At 27.7% G+C, this 18820-nt stretch overlaps 1 protein-coding gene and 1 long non-coding RNA gene across 3 annotated transcripts in view; both read left to right on the top strand.

The window, feature by feature from the left end:
* Positions 1 to 301: 301 nt before the first annotated feature.
* The window catches only part of LOC123267235 (neprilysin-2-like), a 31074-nt gene continuing 12555 nt past the window's right edge, over positions 302 to 18820 (top strand). Inside the window, exons 1-4 of the mRNA XM_044731788.1 lie at positions 302 to 449; positions 625 to 833; positions 943 to 1903; positions 2218 to 2462. Coding sequence (XP_044587723.1) covers positions 305 to 449; positions 625 to 833; positions 943 to 1903; positions 2218 to 2462 — 1560 coding nt within the window. The 5' untranslated portion in view covers positions 302 to 304. The remainder of the gene's footprint in view (positions 450 to 624; positions 834 to 942; positions 1904 to 2217; positions 2463 to 18820) is intronic.
* Positions 9674 to 17041, top strand: LOC123267670. Of its 2 annotated transcripts, none has more exons than XR_006510092.1 (3): positions 9674 to 9714; positions 16768 to 16883; positions 16959 to 17041. It is a non-coding gene; the product is annotated as an uncharacterized LOC123267670 (long non-coding RNA). The 2 variants fall into 2 exon arrangements; XR_006510091.1 differs by lacking the exon at positions 9674 to 9714 and adding an exon at positions 12592 to 12606.

Below are 18820 nucleotides of genomic sequence, written 5' to 3' on the forward strand. Positions count from 1 at the left end.
AATAATCCAGCGAAGCGGTCGTTACGGCTCGTGTTTTATAAAATAATTATATTTGAAACCAAATAAATTCTTTACAAATTCTAATAAATAAAATTATTTATATAGGGGGTTCACTTTGCTTGCCGTGATTTTTTTCACAGTAGCGACTGCTGAGAGTTCAAATAATAAAACAAATGATCCAACCAGAAACCATAATTCTTTAATAAAAAATAAGGGATATGGTAAGTGTTTCTTTGAATATTTACCATTAAATTTTTTAAACATATGGATAGTATTAAATCGAATATTCTGCCTAGGATTGTACATGCTGCAAAATATGAACCTGAGCGTCGATCCTTGTGACAATTTTTACGAATTCGCTTGTGGTAATTTTGATGATCTGAATTCTTCGGCTAAACGTAATAGATATTATGATAAAGGGAATGATGTCATTGCTTCGAGGATGGAAAGTTTGATAACTGATTCCCGTCGATCGTTTAAATTTAAACCTTTTAAATTTATAAGTGATTTTTATTACTCTTGCGAAAATATTAACAATTACCATCGTAAGTATTAAATTAATGATTATTAATTGACATTTTAAAATGTTTTTTCAGTAATAATATAATGAAATTGCTTTCTTAGTTACAGAATACTTTTATGAAGATGATACAAAGTTCTTAAATGAAATAATATCAAAATTAGGCGGATGGCCAGTCCTTGAAGGAAATAAGTGGAATGAAACTAATTTTTATTGGGAAAAGCATATCGAAAAAGCGACAAGTATTGGTCTCACCAATAATGATTTTTATAAGTTAGGTATAGATCGGATCGATGGAGTTGTAAAATTCACAGTAAGTAATATTTATCTATTTTGGTATAAAATAACTATAAACAATTGGCAAGTTTTTTCAAGAATTACTCAATTTATTTATTGTACTATTCATTTTTGTTTGATAACAGGTATATCCACAGGTAACAGATTCTTCAACAATTGATCCATCTATCGACATATTATCAAATGCTAACTTTAAATTCATGTCTGATGTCGCAATATTCCTGGGGGCTGATAAAAACCAAACCAAAGAGCTTAAATTATCATTAGAGTTCGGGCATGATATTTATAAATATTATCACAACAAAAGCCATTTTATAGATAATAATAAGCTTCTGGAGATGTCAGTGAAAGAAATGATAGAGAAATGGCCCAGTATAGACTGGATAAAATCTTTAAGTTCTGACACAAAGCCGTACTATAATTTTACAAATGAAACAAATGTTCATATAGAATTTCCAAATTTTATCACTCACGTTGAGAAATTGTTAAATAAAACGCCTAAAAGGGTTCAAGCCAATTACTTGATTTGGAATTTGATCCAGTTTGCGATTCCGTACATAAATTCTAATACGCTTTTGCACTATAGTCAACCTAATAGAAGATTTTTTTTTTTTCCAATTAAAATTCTCCAATTTGATTGCATGAAACTTGTTAAACTTCAATTGAAACCTCTTCTGCGGGCTTATTATATTCGAGAGTATCCAGTTGATAAGCGTACTAAAAGTGAGGTTTATGCGATTTATTCTAATGTAAAGAATAAATTGATTGAAATTATAAATTCTTCACAATGGCTCGATAACAACTCTAAAATTGAAACTATTAATAGAGTAGCCTCTATTAAAACGGTTATTGGTTATCCAGATGAATTACTGAATAATGATGAATTAAAAAATTACTTTGAGGGTCTTGAGATTACTCGGGATAATTTTTTTAAAAATTATCTCAATGTGAATTTGTTTAATAGTAAGTTAATAAAAGTTCGATCATTCATACCAGTAAGTTCTGCTAAACTTGGTATTGATTTATTTACATTCATGTATAATGACTTCAACAACGCTAGATATAATAAACTCAATAATTTCATAGGTATGTATTTAAAATAATGTTATAATCTGATGCATTATTGTACAATAAAACTTCAGAAAATTTATCATTTCTTAAGTAGTCTAGAAAATATCTGACAATTTTTGAAATTTCTATAAAAAATCAATTATAGTAAAAAAATATTTTTTTATCAAAATTTTTTTCATAATAATTTTATTGTTATAAATTAGAAAATTTCTTAAATATTTGTTAATTGTTTTAATTTTTTTTTTCCTCTGAAGAAATTTAATAAAAAAATTTTAGATATTAGAGAAAGCATTCACTTTTGTTAAATGAAAAATAAATATTATTTTTAGTTGTTTCAGTTGAATTACTCAGGAATAACTTTTTTGATGTTGACTTTTTCAATTACTTGAATTATGGAGTAATCGGTGAAATCATCGGTCATGAATTAAGTCATGCCGTAGATAGCGGAACTAGATTTTTGGAAAAGACTGGGTTAAAATATAAATGGAGTAATTCATCGAATGATAGATATCAAAATCAGGAGACTTGTATGATCAATCAATATCAAAACTATTTTACCGTAAATAAAATTAAGGTATGATATACAATCAGTCAACAAGATACTTTAACTTTACGAAAATTCGATGCATTTTTATAGTGATGCTCATCTTATAATTCATTTATTTTGCAGCTCAACGCTACAAAACACTTAGTTGAAAATATTGCCGATAATATTGGAATAAAAATAGCTTACTTGGCCTACCAAGATTGGGTCGCTCAAAACGGTCATGAGCCAAATTTACCCGGACTGTCGTACACACCCAATCAATTGTACTGGATATCATTCGCTAATCAATGGTGTCAATCAAAATCGATATTATCGAATTTAGACGACAAGGACTTTCATGCTCCTAATGATAAGCGAGTGATTGGGCCGCTTTCAAACAACATAGAGTTTTCAAAAGATTTCAACTGTCCCGTTGGATCGAACATGAATCCTTTAAACAAGTGTGCTTTTTTCTGAAAACATCTGTTGTGGTTAATAAAGATACTTGTAGATAATCTACATTAATCTTGCTATTAATTTATTATAAAATTATTTTCAACCTTACTATTAAAACTCAAAAAATAAATATAATAATTATTAGAGCGTCGTTGATTTAAAAACTTAGAACAATTGATTTGCTTTATGAATTTCATATTTTTTTTCATGAAATCTACAACTAAAAAATTTTTTTCTCGAATCATTTGAAATTATTAAAAATTCACTTTAGTGATTTAAAACTTTAAAAAAATAAATCTCAAATGACTAAAATAAAAAGCTAAATTGTGTTTAGTTGTAAATTAGTAATCAGTAAGTTTTTTTTTTCTCTTTTCTTTACAAGTAACTAAATATATTTATAAAATTTTGATTCATTTAAATAAATACTGTCTACGTTAAATCAACAAAATTGTCGATTTTGAAATTAAATCTTTCTGTGATGTCGAATTGCACCTCGAAGCAGAGTTTGTCCGTACAGATTTTTTCTTCATTCCAGTTCTATTGCTAGTAGGAAACTCTTCATACTTTTTATAGCCACCGAGTCCGTCAGAGATGTACGTATCATCCCGTGATCTGGTTAGAGTCCATAAACAAATATTTATTATTATATTTGATATTAAATTTGGATTTTTAAAACTTTGCACTCGAATAATAAAAACAAAAATAATAATCATAATAATCCTCTATTAAAAAGTTGATGTGACGTTTTCATTGTTGTCGCTTTTCGTTGCTAAAGTAACTACTTTGGCAACGGTTAAATATTAATGAATTAAATTTGTAAAAATATTGATTAATTGAATAATTGTCCATAATATAAACATTTTGACAGAAGAGCGCTCAGACTTGAAATTTGGTAGGAATATTCCTTTTGCCGAGTAAAGATCAGATAAGAACGGATTTTACGAAATTCTACCCATAAGGGGTGTTGCGGGGACGTTAACAATGAACATTCCTTTTTTTAAACAATTGCTCCTACATGCATAACGAAAGTCGGGTATACACAGCGATTTTTTGTGACTATACAATGATAGAAAGATTTTTTTATATTTAATAAGCGTTATTAAATATTAATAAATGATTTTTTAATATCATAGGATTTAATAAATATTCATTAACAGTTAATAAATTATTCATTAAATACGATTCATTAAATGTTAATATATATTTGTTAAGGGTTAAAAAATATTAACTAACAGTTAATAAGTACAATATATTTTGAAATACGCCCTTATGGTTCTAGTCACGCGATTTATTATCTGTTGACAAATATTTGTATAAAATAAAAAGCAAAAATAGCAATTTTATTTTGACACTTTTTATGATTCAATAGCTGGAATACATGATAATAATTTAATTCACTACATAAATTAACCTTTTTAATATTTAAAAATATAAAAGATAATTATGAGCTGTAATAGAATTTGGTATTTTACAATAAACGTTATTATAATGTAATATAATTAATGCAAATAATTTATGAAGATGATTTGTGTTTATAAGCAATCTTCATATCATATGACATTGCAAATGGAACAAATTCATTCAACAAAATATTTATCAATTGTTAATAAATATTTGTTAACTATTAATAAATACTTATTAACTATTAAGAAATGTACTTTCTTCCTAAATAAATATTTATTGAATGTTAAAAAATATTTATTAAATTTTAATAAATTAAATAATTGTCTTCAAATAAATTAAATTATTAATAGTTAATACATCCTTCTATCGGTGTAAAATGATATTTCGGGAAATGACGTTTTTACAATCAAAAGAGCGCGCAATAATATTTAATCGATTGATCAATTATTGAAGTAGATTTAAAAAAAAAAAAATATTTTGATAACAAACGCTTTTCATAAAATCAGATTTTATTTCCATCATCTTGTGAGATAAAACATCAAATAATTCTGTTACATAATTTTACAATGGATTTTCCAAACACGACACAAGATTTTTAAAATGATTGGAGAAAAAGAGATTTTTAATGCATAATTAATTTCTTTTTATTATAAAAAGCTTATCAAGAATATACCATCTAATATATTACTTAAAAAAAATTTGGCCTGTTACGAAAAAAAAAAAGAGAAAAGTCTCTTTATTTCTCGATTAATATTTATCGATAGTAATAAAAAAATGAATCTTGTAAGCAACGCTATTCTTATTGCTAAGGCTGAAGGCTGTCGAGTATCGTGAGGCCCGAGATCTGTGACGTAAGGTCTTACCCCCAGCCAGTGACAAGACTCGCCCCCACTCAACGAGGGTTGAGAGGACTACGAGAGAGATTGTTAGGGGCATTACGACGCCACCCTTCATGAGGACCTCACGAGATCGGTCCTAGTACAACGTCACCCAGTCATTGTCATCCCTTAATTATATTGGCTTTCATTAGCTGTCTCATTCCATAGTCATTGTCGTGTTATTACTTGTAGATGTATAAATAAATATGAGTGGTATACAAAATATAAACCTCGAGTCTACAGATTACAATAATTTTTTTTTAGTTAAGCTTGGTAAAAAATTTTACAACTTTTCGTGAGCATGGAAGTTATAAACAAAGTTAATAAATTCCCCCTGAGTTATCTTATACTTTATAACTGACTGATAGCTTGGACATAAAAATTTTTTTTATTTGAGCGTATTTTTCATAATGCCACTCTGAAAAATTTTTAGCATTTTAAAGAAATCTTACAATTAAAAACAAAAAAAATACAGAATATGAATAAAAATGAAGTGTCAATCGTTGAAGGAATTCCTAATTTTTTAAAAGAATAAGAAAATAAATACAAGACATTACTAAAAAAATTACTTTTCCAATTAATAAATTTAAATAAATGTATTCTATAAAAATTTATCTATATTGTCATGAATGTGATTTTGAAATGCATTAATTTTAATCTAATATGATTCACTTCTTATGATTGCGGATTGCAGATAAATATTCTTTTCGTGTCTGAAAAATTTTAAAAATTCATGATCTAAAAATATAATTTCAATAACGATTGCTCAAATCACCTAGTAGTGTACTGCAACACTTCAATAAGCAGAAGTTATTGAATTTCAATTCCATGCACACTTTTCAACTTAAAAATGTAAGTTTATCTTTATCTATACTAATAAATGGAGCGCCGGTTCTTTTGTCCGGTTATACTGCGAAAACTACCGAACCGATCGGAATAATACTAATACCATAAGATGCAGCGTATTTTGGAGAAAATTTCAGTATATGATATATTAGTGATTACTTATCTGGAACATAAATTTTTTTGACTTAGAAATAATGAATTTTTATGGTAACTAAATTTATTCTATTCGATTGTCGTTTGTTTTAAATAAATTTTTTAATTCTATTGATTATGTTTATATACTAGGAAGATTACTTCACTTGTGAGACCTGCAATTTCTTTAACTGAAACTTTCAATGCTCATTACAAATTTTTTTTTTTTCATATCAATTATTATTCATTTTTGTAAGAAAGACACGGAAATGTTATAATGATTGCACATTGAAAGTTACAATGAATATTAGCTAGAATAAATACATGGATAAAAGGTGCATTTCAATTCGACAGAATTTGGAATCTGTGCAAGTCAAAACAATACTCTAATTAAATTTCAAGTCTAGATCTAAAAATGCAATTCTATAAAGCGCTCAGCGGAGCGGGCAAGTAACAGCTAGTATATATATAAAATTGGAGGTGTGTGCCCCGATATTTCACTTTGCAGCAAAAACTACGCATCGCAAACGAAAAGTGTTTGTATGTGGCAATAGGTACAAGGTTCCCATCGTGCACGATAATGGTTGCAAGTTGATAATTATAAGGGTATACTTAAAAGATACGGGGGTTGAAAGATTTTAACTTTAAAAATGTGAGACTAGCATTCGTCTAAAATGGTCTAGATTGTTCTAAAAATTTCTGGAATGATCTAGAAAGCTTTAATATGTATGGGTGATTCTCTGTAAGGATGTTTTTTGCTGTCCCAGGCATTTTTTTATAAGAAAAATTGTTATTTTGTTACTAAACAAAATTTATTACGAAAGTAAAAAAACATTTCTATTTGGAGCATTGAAAACTAAAATGAAATAAATTTTGGTTTTTTTGCTATAAATTCGTAAACCACCGAAATGTCAGTCCCCTGGGCTGTCCCATTCCCAAAATTAAAACTTTAAGATTTAATTTCGTTATTCGACAATAATATATAATGTGGTCCATAATGTTTATAATCTTAATTAGTTAACTAACAATCTTCTTCAATAACAAGTACCGAAAATTAATTTGTTTCATTAAATTCATTAAACCAAAGTTTGTCCCAGGCATTTTAAGATCAGTCCCCTGCCAGAAATTCAAAGCCAAAAAAAAAAATCCAGCGTGTTATTTTACCTTTTGTAAGGTTTATAAGAATCTAACTAGCCTTGAGTTAATAACCATAAGGCTGTTAGCGCTTTATCATCATTTTGTTTAGTGTCAAAGCACCGTTTGTGCTGGAAATATGTGTCTGGGCCACTTCAAAACTCAGTCCCCTGGCAGCTATTTTTATTTATTATTCATTTATAAAATTAAATCCATTACTCTGAATATTATTCTTATTAATGTAAACATTAATTGAGAACTTGAAAAGTTAAATGCATTGAAATAGTTTGCTTGATTTTTCTCAATTCGATAATAAAAATCAGTCCCCTGTCATGTTATATATGGCAAAAGATACACAAATATCGAAAAAGTAAAAATTAATTCGGCTGTTTATTTATTATAATTAAGCTGATAGTTTTGTAGCCCTTGTTAATTTTTTTTCTAATAAAATCAAAAATAATTTGGTCGGACAATTTTGTACAGATTTAGGACGTCCTTACAGAGAATCACCCGTATACCAATGTTCGAATCCGTCGAAAATGTTCGAGAAAATTCTAAAATTATCTAGAAATTTTTTGAAAGATCTAGTAAAATCTAAAATCTACGTTTAGATTCTGATCGAATGAGAATGTTCTAGAAAATTTTCGAATGATTCAGAAATGTCTAGAATGATCTAGAAATTTCTAGAAAGATCCGGTAAGATGTAAAATCTACGTTTCGATTCTGATTGAATGAGAATGTTCTAGAAAATTCTAAAATGATCTAGAAATTTCTAGATGATCTGGGAAGTTATAAAATCTACGTTTGGATTCTGCACGGAAAAAAATTTATTGTTGCTGCAACAGGAGGCAGTCATGATTTTTCCAGTTTTTCAATTTCGTTTTTGTTATATCTCGAATGCTAATATAGATACAATAATGGCCTTTCGTTTGTTTAATAGGGGACACTTGGGACTATTAAAAAAAAATGTTTTGAAAAATGCCAAATTTGTTAAATTTTGAATTTTTGAAAATCGTCAAAAATGACGATCTATATTAAAATTTTGGCTCAATTTTTTTTTGTATAATACCTTGTACTGATCTTAAAAGATCGTGAAATTTTTAGAACTGTGATTTTTGTTTTACTTTACTTCAAGTTGTCGACGCCACTGTTCGTCTTATTAACATGGAAATGATTTGAAATTTGAGATTGAGAAACATTAATATGCAGAAATTTGTAAGTAAACAAGTACTCAAAAAAACGAAAAAAAAATTGATATTCTCACCACATTATTTCTGATTGTTATTGTAAATTAACATCGGTTTGAGTTATTTGACGTTAAAACTGTTATTGAAGTGAAAAAACGGACAAAATATGTCATGCGTTAAAAAAATAAGAAATTATATCATGTGTTAAGCCTAACTTTAAGATTACGTTCAAAAAATGGAAAAAAAAAGTTGAAATTAATTTATTATTTTATATTTCCACGTCGTGCATTTAACTTTTTAATGCTCAAAATTACAATACTATGTATCTGCATAACTTTACATCATTTAGAAGTTGCGAAAAACAAAAGAACATTTTTTTTTTGAAATTGAAAAATTCATATTTAAAAAAAAAAACACAGTTCTCAAAATTTCAGGATCTTTTAAGATCAGAACAAGGTATTATACAAAAAAAAAAATTGAGCCACAATTTTAATATAGATCGTCATTATTGACGATTTTCAAAAATTCAAAATTTAACAAATTTGGCATTTTTCAAAACATTTTTTTTTCAATAGCCCCAAGTATCCCCTTTCAAACAAACGAAAGGCCATTCTTGTATCTATAATAGCGTTCGAGATATAACAAAAACAAAATTGAAAAACTGGAAAAATCACGCAATTTTGAATTTGCATATCTTTAGAAAAAACTTTTTGAAGTGAAACTTCTTTACGGAGAGTAAAATTGAACGATTTGAGGCGGAAAAGGGGAAGTAGCGCTTGAGGAGAAGCATTGAGTGAAAGTTTAGAGTAGGCGAGTGGGGGAATCGCTTGTATAGCAAGCCGAGAAAGCCTTATATATTTTAAAGAGTGGGGAGAGTTAAGGAGAGTCAAGTAGAGTGGACGAGTGCAGTGCGCGTGCGTCGTAATTCCACCACGTTACTTATATATAGTATATATTATATGTATATGCGTATATCAGCTGTCGCTGTTATTATTTAAAACGTTTTAGTATAAATATATGCATAAATTAATACGTAAATACTTATAAATACATGAAAAATACACTTATTTGATATATATATATATATATTAAAATTTATTTCTCTAAAATTATTTTTCATTATATTTTTTAATTATTTTGTGTAAATAGTTTTGGAGTAGTGGGGTGTATATATATTTACACGTGTTGACTCAAATATAAATTTCTCAATTCCTGTTTATAGATTCATGTTAATAATTTCATCATTATATTTTCTTAATCCTGGTAAGTAAATGATAATTATTGTACGTTGCTTTGTCGAGAGTTACTACGATTGAAAAAGTATATATGGTTACAAAAAATAATACGGCTACTTTTTATCATGGGCGAACAGAGCCAGCTGCACTTCGTCCGTTAAAACTTGAGCTTCAAAGACTGTCATTAAACCCATTAGTGACATTAGAATCACAAATATTTAAATTTATCACTAAAAAGCCTGGTTTGTAAATTTATAGTTTGAATATTCAAAGTTTACAAGCCCATAACAATGACATTATCGACAAAGTAGCTGCTAATTCAAATATTCTACTTTTGTCTGAAACGTGAACTTATAATGATGAAGACATTTCTATTCCTAATTTTAATTGTTTAGTTAAATATAAACGCCCTAATATAAGATCTGGAGGTGTAGCTATTTATCAAAATGATAACGATACAACACACATTGTAACACCATCAATGGACATTTCAGTACATAAAATACAGGCACTTGGAGTACAACTCAGTGCTGTAAGAGAAATCTGTGCCGCTGAATGTACAACGGAAAATGGCCAGTCAATTTTACTAGTATCAATTTATATATCACCGAATAAGCATATCACAGATATAATAAAATTTATTCATCGTGCACTACTACCATTTTCGGCTGCTGTTGCGGAAGAGCTTAATCAAAACTTAGAAAAAAAACCTATAATCCTTAGTGGAGATTTTAACGTAAATTTTTCATCGGAGTGATCGGCCGTTTGGTTGATTTTTTAAAGACCAAATTTGATTTATCGATAAATAATAATCCAAATGAACTAACGACAAAACATGGGACAACAATAGATGCGGTTTTTCGAGATACTTAAATAGAATACAGACAAAAATATTTATTTCACATTTTAGCTATCACAAGCCGCTGATAACATTTGTTGATAATTCAAGTAATAATAAAAAATAAATAAGATGATAATTCTAAAAAATAAAAAGGAAAAATAAAACTTACATTTGTTGTAAACATAATATTCTTGTAAATAAATTTATTTAAATTTTAATTAAAAAATGTGTAATTGTTTTAATTCTTAAAAACCGAATAATTAATCCAATAAATTTATTTTGTTTGAAAATAAATGAAATGCTATAATATATATTTATAAATATTGATCTGTTTATTTATTTAAAGCGGCTTAAAGAAGTTTCACTTCTATTGTGACCTTATGTCTGTGAGGCTCACTCATTTTTTTTTTCTTACTCTGACCCATAATTGATAATAAACCGAAAAAACAGGATACGCCCTTATGGTTTTAGAAAAATGTTTTTTTCGTTTTTTTTTCCATAGATGTTAATATTTTCAACATTTTTACATTGATTGGAGCAAAAAAAATTTTTTTATACGCCCTTATGGTTCTAGTAACGCGATTTGTTATCTGTTAACAACTATTTATATAAAATAAAAAGCAAAAATAGCAATTTTCTTTTAACACTTTTTATGATCTTATAGCTGGGATACATGATAATAATTCAATTCACTAAATAAATTAACCTTTTTAATATTTAAAAATATAAAAGATAATTATGAGCTGTGATAAAATTTGGTATTTTACAATAAACGTTATTATAATGTAATATAATTAATGCAAATAATTTATGAAGATGATTTGTGTTTATAAGCAATCTTCATATCATATGACATTGCAAATGAAACAAATTCATTCAACAAAATATTTATCAACTGTTAATAAATATTTGTTAACTATTAATAAATACTTATTAACTATTAGAAATGTACTTTCTTCCTAAATAAATATTTATTGAATGTTAAAAAATATTTATTAAAATTTAATAAATTAAATAATTGTCTTCAAATAAATTAAATTATTAATAGTTAATAAATCCTTCTATCGGTGTAAAATGATATTTCGGAAAATGACGTTTTTACAATCAAAAGAGCGCGCAATAATATTTAATCAATTGATCAATTATTAAAGTAGAATTAAAAAAAAATATTTTTATAACAAAGGCTTTTCATAAAATCAGATTTTATTTTTATCATCTTGTGAGATAAACCATCAAATAATTCTGTTACATAATTTTACAATGGATTTTCCAACCATGGCACAAGATTTTTAAAATGATTGGAGAAAAAGAGATTTTTAATGCATAATTAATTTCTTTTTATTATAAAAAGCTTATCAAGAATATACCATCTAATATATTACTTAAAAAAAATTTGGCCTGTTACGAAAAAAAAAAAAAGAGAAAAGTCTCTTTATTTTTCGATTAATATTTATCGATAGTAATAAAAAAATGAATCATTTTTTTTTAGTTAAGCTTGGTGAAAAATTTTACAACTTTTCGTGAGCATGGAAGTTATAAACAAAGTTAATAAATTCCCCCTGAGTTATCTAATACTCTATAACTGACTGATAGCTTGAACATAAAAATTTTTTTTTATTTTAGCGTACTTTTCATAATGCCACTCTGAAAAATTTTTAGAATTTTAAAGAAATCTTATAATTAAAAACAAAAAAAATACAGAATATGAATAAAAATGAAGTGTCAATCGTTGAAGGAATTCCTAATTTTTTAAAAGAATAAGAAAATAAATACAAGACATTACTAAAAAAATTACTTTTCCAATTAATTAATTTAAATAAATGTATTCAATAAAAATTAATCTACATTGTCATAAATGTGATTTTGAAATGCATTAATTTTAATCTACTATGATTCACTTCTTATGATTACGGATTGCACAAAAATATTCTTTTCGTGTCTAAAAAATATTAAAAATTTATGATCTAAAAATATAATTTCAATAACGATTGCTCAAATCACCTAGTAGTGTACTGCAATACTTCAATAAGCAGAAGTTATTCAATTTCAATTCCATGCTCACTTTTTAACTTAAAAAATGTAAGTATATCTTTATCTATACTAATAAATGGAGCGCCGGTTTTTTTGTTCGGTTAAACTGCGAAAACTACTGAACCGATCGGAATAATACTAATACCATAAGATGCAGCGTGTTTCGGAGAAAATTTCAGTATATGATATATTAGTGATTACTTATCTGGAACATAAATTTTTTTGACTTAGAAATAATGAATATTTATGGTAACTAAATTTATTCTATTCGATTGTCATTTGTTTAAAATAAATTTTTTAATTCTATTGATTATGTTTATATACTAGGAAGATTACTTCACTTATGAGACCTGCAATTTCTTTAATTAAAACTTTCAATGCTCATTACAAATTTTTTTTTTTCATATCAATTATTATTCATTTTTGTAAGAAAGACACGGGAATGTTATAATGATTGCACATTAAAAGTTACAATGAATATTAGCTAAAATAAATACATGGATAAAAGGTGCATTTCAATTCGACAGAATTTGGAATTTGTGCAAGTCAAAACAATACTCTAATTAAATTTCAAGTCTAGATCTAAAAATGCAATTCTATAAAGCGCTCAGCGGAGCGGGCAAGTAACAGCTAGTATATGTATAAAATTGGAGGTGTGTGCCCCGATATTTCACTTTGCAGCAAAAACTACGCATCGCAAACGAAAAGTGTTTGTATGTGGCAATAGGTACAAGGTTCCCATCGTGCACTATGATGGTTGCAAGTTGATAATTATAAGGGTATACTTAAAAGATACGGGGGTTGAAAGATGTTAACTTTAAAAATGTGAGACTAGCATTGGTCTAAATTGGTCTAGATTGTTCTAAAAATTTCTGGAATGATCTAGAAAGCTTTAATATGTATGGGTGATTCTCTGTAAGGATGTTTTTTGCTGTCCCAGGCATTTTTTTATAAGAAAAATTGTTATTTTGTTACTAAACAAAATTTATTACGATAGTTAAAAAACCATTCGTAAACCACCGAAATGTCAGTCCCCTGGGCTGTCCCATTCCCAAAATTAAAACTTTAAGATTTAATTTCAAGTTATTTGTCAATAATATATAATTTGGTCCATAATGTTTATATTCTTAATTAGTTAACTAACAATCTTCTTCAATAAAAAGTACCGAAAATTAATTTGTTTCATTAAATTCATTAAACCAAAGTTTGTCCCAGGCATTTTAAGATCAGTCCCCTGCCAGAAGTTCAAAGCCAAAAAAAAGATCCAGCGCGTTATTTTACCTTTTGTAAGGTTTGTAAGAATCTAACTAGCCTGGAGTTAATAACCATAAGGCTGCATTCGCTTTATTATCATTTTATTTAGTGTCAAAGCACCGTTTGTGCTGGAAATATGTGTCTGGGCCACTTCAAAACTCAGTCCCCTGGCAGCTATTTTTATTTATAATTTATTTATAAAATTAAATCCATAACTCTTAATATTATTCTAATTAATGTAAACATTCATTGAGAACTTGAAAAGTTGAATGCATTGAAATAGTTTGCTTGATTTTTCTCAATTTGATAAAAAAAATCAGTCCCCTGGCAATCAGTCCCCTGTCATGTTATATATGGCAAAAGATACACTAATATCGAAAAAGTAAAAATTAATTCGGCTGTTTATTTATTATACTTAAGCTGATAGTTTTGTAGCCCTTGTTAATTTTTTTTCTAATAAAATCAAAAATAATTTGGTCGGACAATTTTGTTCAGATTTAGGACGTCCTTACAGAGAATCACCCGTACACCAATGTTCGAATCCGTCGAAAATGTTCGAGAAAATTCTAAAACTATCTAGAAATTTTTAGAAAGATCTAGTAAAATCTAAAATCTACGTTTAGATTCTGATCGAATGAGAATGTTCTAGAAAATTTTCGAATGATTCAGAAATGTCTAGAATGATCTAGAAATTTCTAGAAAGATCCAGTAAGATCTAAAATCTACGTTTAGATTCTGATTGAATGAGAATGTTCTAGAAAATTCTAAAATGATCTAGAAATTTCTAGATGATCTGGGAAGTTATAAAATCTACGTTTGGATTCTGCACGGAAAAAAATTTATTGTTGCTGCAACAGGATTTTCTGCAGCTGCAACAGGAGGCAGCCATGTTGCAACAACAGGAAAAAATCCTGTTGTAGCAACAGGATAACTACTGTTGTTGCGACTTGATAGTAAAATATAGTTGGGCCAATTCATGTCAAATCGACCAATAGTTGGAATCGACCTCTATCGATTTGGATAAATTTTGGTCAGAAGTTTTCTTTTATCATACAAAAAACTTCTGTCAAAGGGAAAAAATGAAAAAATTTTTTTCAAAAGATATGCAAATTCAAAATTGCGCGATTTTTCCAGTTTTTCAATTTTGTTTTTGGTATATCTCGAATGATAATATAGATACAGGAATGGCCTTTCGTTTGTTTGAAAGGGGACACTTGGGGCTATTGAAAAAAAAAAATGTTTTGAAAAATGCCAAATTTGTTAAATTTTGAATTTTTGAAAATCGTCAAAAATGACGATCTATATTAAAATTTTGACTCAATTTTTTTTTGTATAATACCTTGTACTGATCTTAAAAGATCGTAAAATTTTTAGAACTGTGATTTTTGTTTTACTTTACTTAAAGTTGTCGACGCCACTTATCATCTTATTAACATGGAAATGATTTGAAATTTGAGATTGAGAAACATTAATATGCAGAAATTTGTAAGTAAACAAGTACTCAAAAGAACGAAAAAAAAATTGATATTCTCACCACATTATTTCTGATTGTTATTGTAAATTAACATCTGTTCGAGTTATTTGACGTTAAAAACTGTTATTGAAGTGAAAAAACGGACAAAATATGTCATGCGTTAAAAAAATAAGAAATTATATCATGTGTTAAGCCTGACTTTAAGATTACGTTCAAAAAATGGAAAAAAAAAAGTTGAAATTAATTTATTATTTAATATTTCCACGTCGTGCATTTAACTTTTTAATGCTAAAAATTACAATACTATGCATCTGCATAACTTTACATCATTTAGAAGTTGCGAAAAACAAAAGAAAATTTTTTTTTTGAAATTGAAAAATTCATATTTAAAAAAAAACACAGTTCTAAAAATTGCAGGATCTTTTAGGATCAGTACAAGGTATTATACAAAAAAAAATTGAGCCAAAATTTTAATATAGATCGTCATTTTTGACGATTTTCAAAAATTCAAAATTTAACAAATTTGGCATTTTTCAAAACATTTTTTTATTTCAATAGCCCCAAGTGTCCCCTTTCAAACAAACGAAAGGCCATTCCTGTATCTATATTATCATTCGAGATATACCAAAAACAAAATTGAAAAACTGGAAAAATCGCGCAATTTTGAATTTGCATATCTTTTGAAAAAAATTTTTTTATTTTTTTCCTTTGAAAGAAGTTCGTTGTATGATAAAAGAAAACTTCTGACCAAAATTTATCCAAATCGATAGGGGTCGATTCCAACTATTGGTCGATTTGACATGGATTGGCCCAACTATATTTTACTATCAAGTCGCAACAACAGTAATAATCCTGTTGCAGCAACAATAAATTTTTTTCCGTGTGATCGAATGAGATTGTTATAGAAAATTCTCGAATGAAACAGAAATTTCTAGAAAGATCTGGTAGGATCTAAAATCTACGTTTAAATTCTGATCGAATGAGAATGTTCTAGAAAATTCTAGAATGATCGGAAAGTTCTAAAATCTACGTTTAGATTCTGATCGAATGAGTATGTTCTAGAAAATTCTAGAATGATTCAGAAATTTATAGAATGATCTAAGAAGTTCTAAAATTCACGTTCAGATTTTAATCTAATGAGAATGTCTTATAAATATCTAGAAAGGTCTGGAAAATTCTGAAATCTACGTTTAGATTCTGATTCAATGAGAGTGATTTAAAAAATTCTAGAATGTTCCAGAATAATTCCGAATAAATTAGAAAGCTCCAAAATGTATGTCAATATTCTTATCGATCGAAAATATGTCGGATTGTTCTAGAAATTTTTAAAACATCTTAAAAAAATTGAAATATTATCAAATAACTGTTCTATTAAAAATAATCCAGCGAAGCGGTCGTCACGGCTAGTATTTTATAAAATAATTATATTTGAAACCAAATAAATTTTTTACAAATTCTAATAAATAAAATTATTTATATAGGGGGTTCACTTTGCTTGCCGTGATTTTTTTCACAGTAGCGACTGCTGAGAGTTCAAATAATAAAACAAATGATCCAACCAGAAACCATAATTCTTTAATAAAAAATATGGGATATGGTAAGTGTTTCTTTGAATATTTACCATTAAATTTTTTAAACATATGGGTAGTATTAAATCGAATATTCTGCCTAGGATTGTACATGCTGCAAAATATGAACACGAGCGTCGATCCTTGTGACAATTTTTACGAATTCGCTTGTGGTAATTTTGATGATCTGAATTCTTCGGCTAAACGTAATAGATATTATGATAAAGGGAATGATGTCATTGCTTCGAGGATGGAAAGTTTGATAACTGATTCCCGTCGATCGTTTAAATTTAAACCTTTTAAATTTATAAGTGATTTTTATTACTCTTGCGAAAATATTAACAATTACCATCGTAAGTGTTAAATTAATGATTATTAATTGACATTTTAAAATGTTTTTTTAGTAATAATATGATGAAATTGCTTTCTTGGTTGAAGAATACATTTATGAAGATGATACAGAGTTCTTAAATGAAATAATATCAAAATTAGGCGGATGGCCAGTCCTTGAAGGAAATAAGTGGAATGAAACTAATTTTTATTGGGAAAAGTATATCGAAAAAGCGACAAGTATTGGTCTCACCAATAATGACTTTTTTTACTTAGATATAGAGTGGATAGATGGAGTTGCAAAATTCACAGTAAGTAATATTTATCTATTTTGTCATAAAATAACTACACAGAAAAAAAAATATCTTGGCTGGAGAACAAAATTCTTGGCTCAAGAAAATTTTCAGATGCCTGAAGGAAGACCGAAGTTGTATTGGCCGAAGTGAAAATTTTTATTGAAATTCTATTCTTGATGGAAGTAATTTTTCCTTAATTCAAATTATCATAAATACTTGACACAATAAATTTTTATATTTGATCAAGATTTTTAGATACTTTAGGGAAGCAGCGCGACCTACTTCAGCTGAGACAAAAATTTTCTCATTTTGAGAAAATTTTTATCTTGAATATTTGATACCCATTTTATATTATTCTAGCGTGCAATTATACATATTGAATGAAAAAAAAAAAATGTGAGTCGTCATGGGACGCCTGGCAGATGTGAAACATCGACATTATTTTGTAAAAGTAATATGCAGAAAAGAACAGATTATAATTGTGGCGCCATTAGCTAAACCGTCTACCACGTCGATGTTAGTTGTAATAATATAAGGTTTTCCAATAACAAAAATGATTTCGTATGGCAAACCTCCAGTATCAATCACTGACAACTTGTGTAATTTTTGTCTCATGTTTTTTCCTTCGTAAAAAATCTAGACTCGATAACGGCTAATTCATCATCATTTAAAATAATATCACTGCCAATTTTTGTGAGAATAGAAGCAAACATTTCGTTATCTTGACGCATTATTTGAGTCCAATCATCCGTTGTTTAGACTGCTTATAGATTGGAGTTGCACGGACTGGAGGTAATTGTCGCAAATCTCCAATAAAAATAATGTCTAGACCACCAAAATTTTCATCAAAATTTCCGGTTATTTGCTTTAGTCTTGCGTCTATTTGATTCAAGAGCTCGGCAACAATCATACTGATTTCGTCAATTATTAAAACTTTGACATATTTAAATATCCCAGTAAACACGTTTACGTCAATGTGACGTCAAAATGACATTGGGCTATGTCAGGATTTACGTAAGATACAAGTCACGAATGAGTCATATATGACTCATTATTTCACACTTCTTGACGTAAGATTCTGACGTAAAAATATGACGTAGTCATGACGTCAGTATTATGTCTCAATGACATTTATGACGTCAATATGACATACCTGTGATGTCTATATTATGATAATGATGTCATTATGACGTAAAAGTGATGTAAGTGATGTAAGAATTGTACCTCAGAAAAAATATTTTAAAAAAAATTTCTCAAAAATAAAAAGATGGCAATTATGAAATTAATTATAGTGTTGTAGACTTATTACAAAGTTTGAAACACTAGTTATATGTTGATAC

The sequence above is a fragment of the Cotesia glomerata genome, linkage group LG6 (genome assembly GCF_020080835.1).
Source record: "Cotesia glomerata isolate CgM1 linkage group LG6, MPM_Cglom_v2.3, whole genome shotgun sequence".
Taxonomy (NCBI): Eukaryota; Metazoa; Arthropoda; class Insecta; order Hymenoptera; family Braconidae; genus Cotesia; species Cotesia glomerata.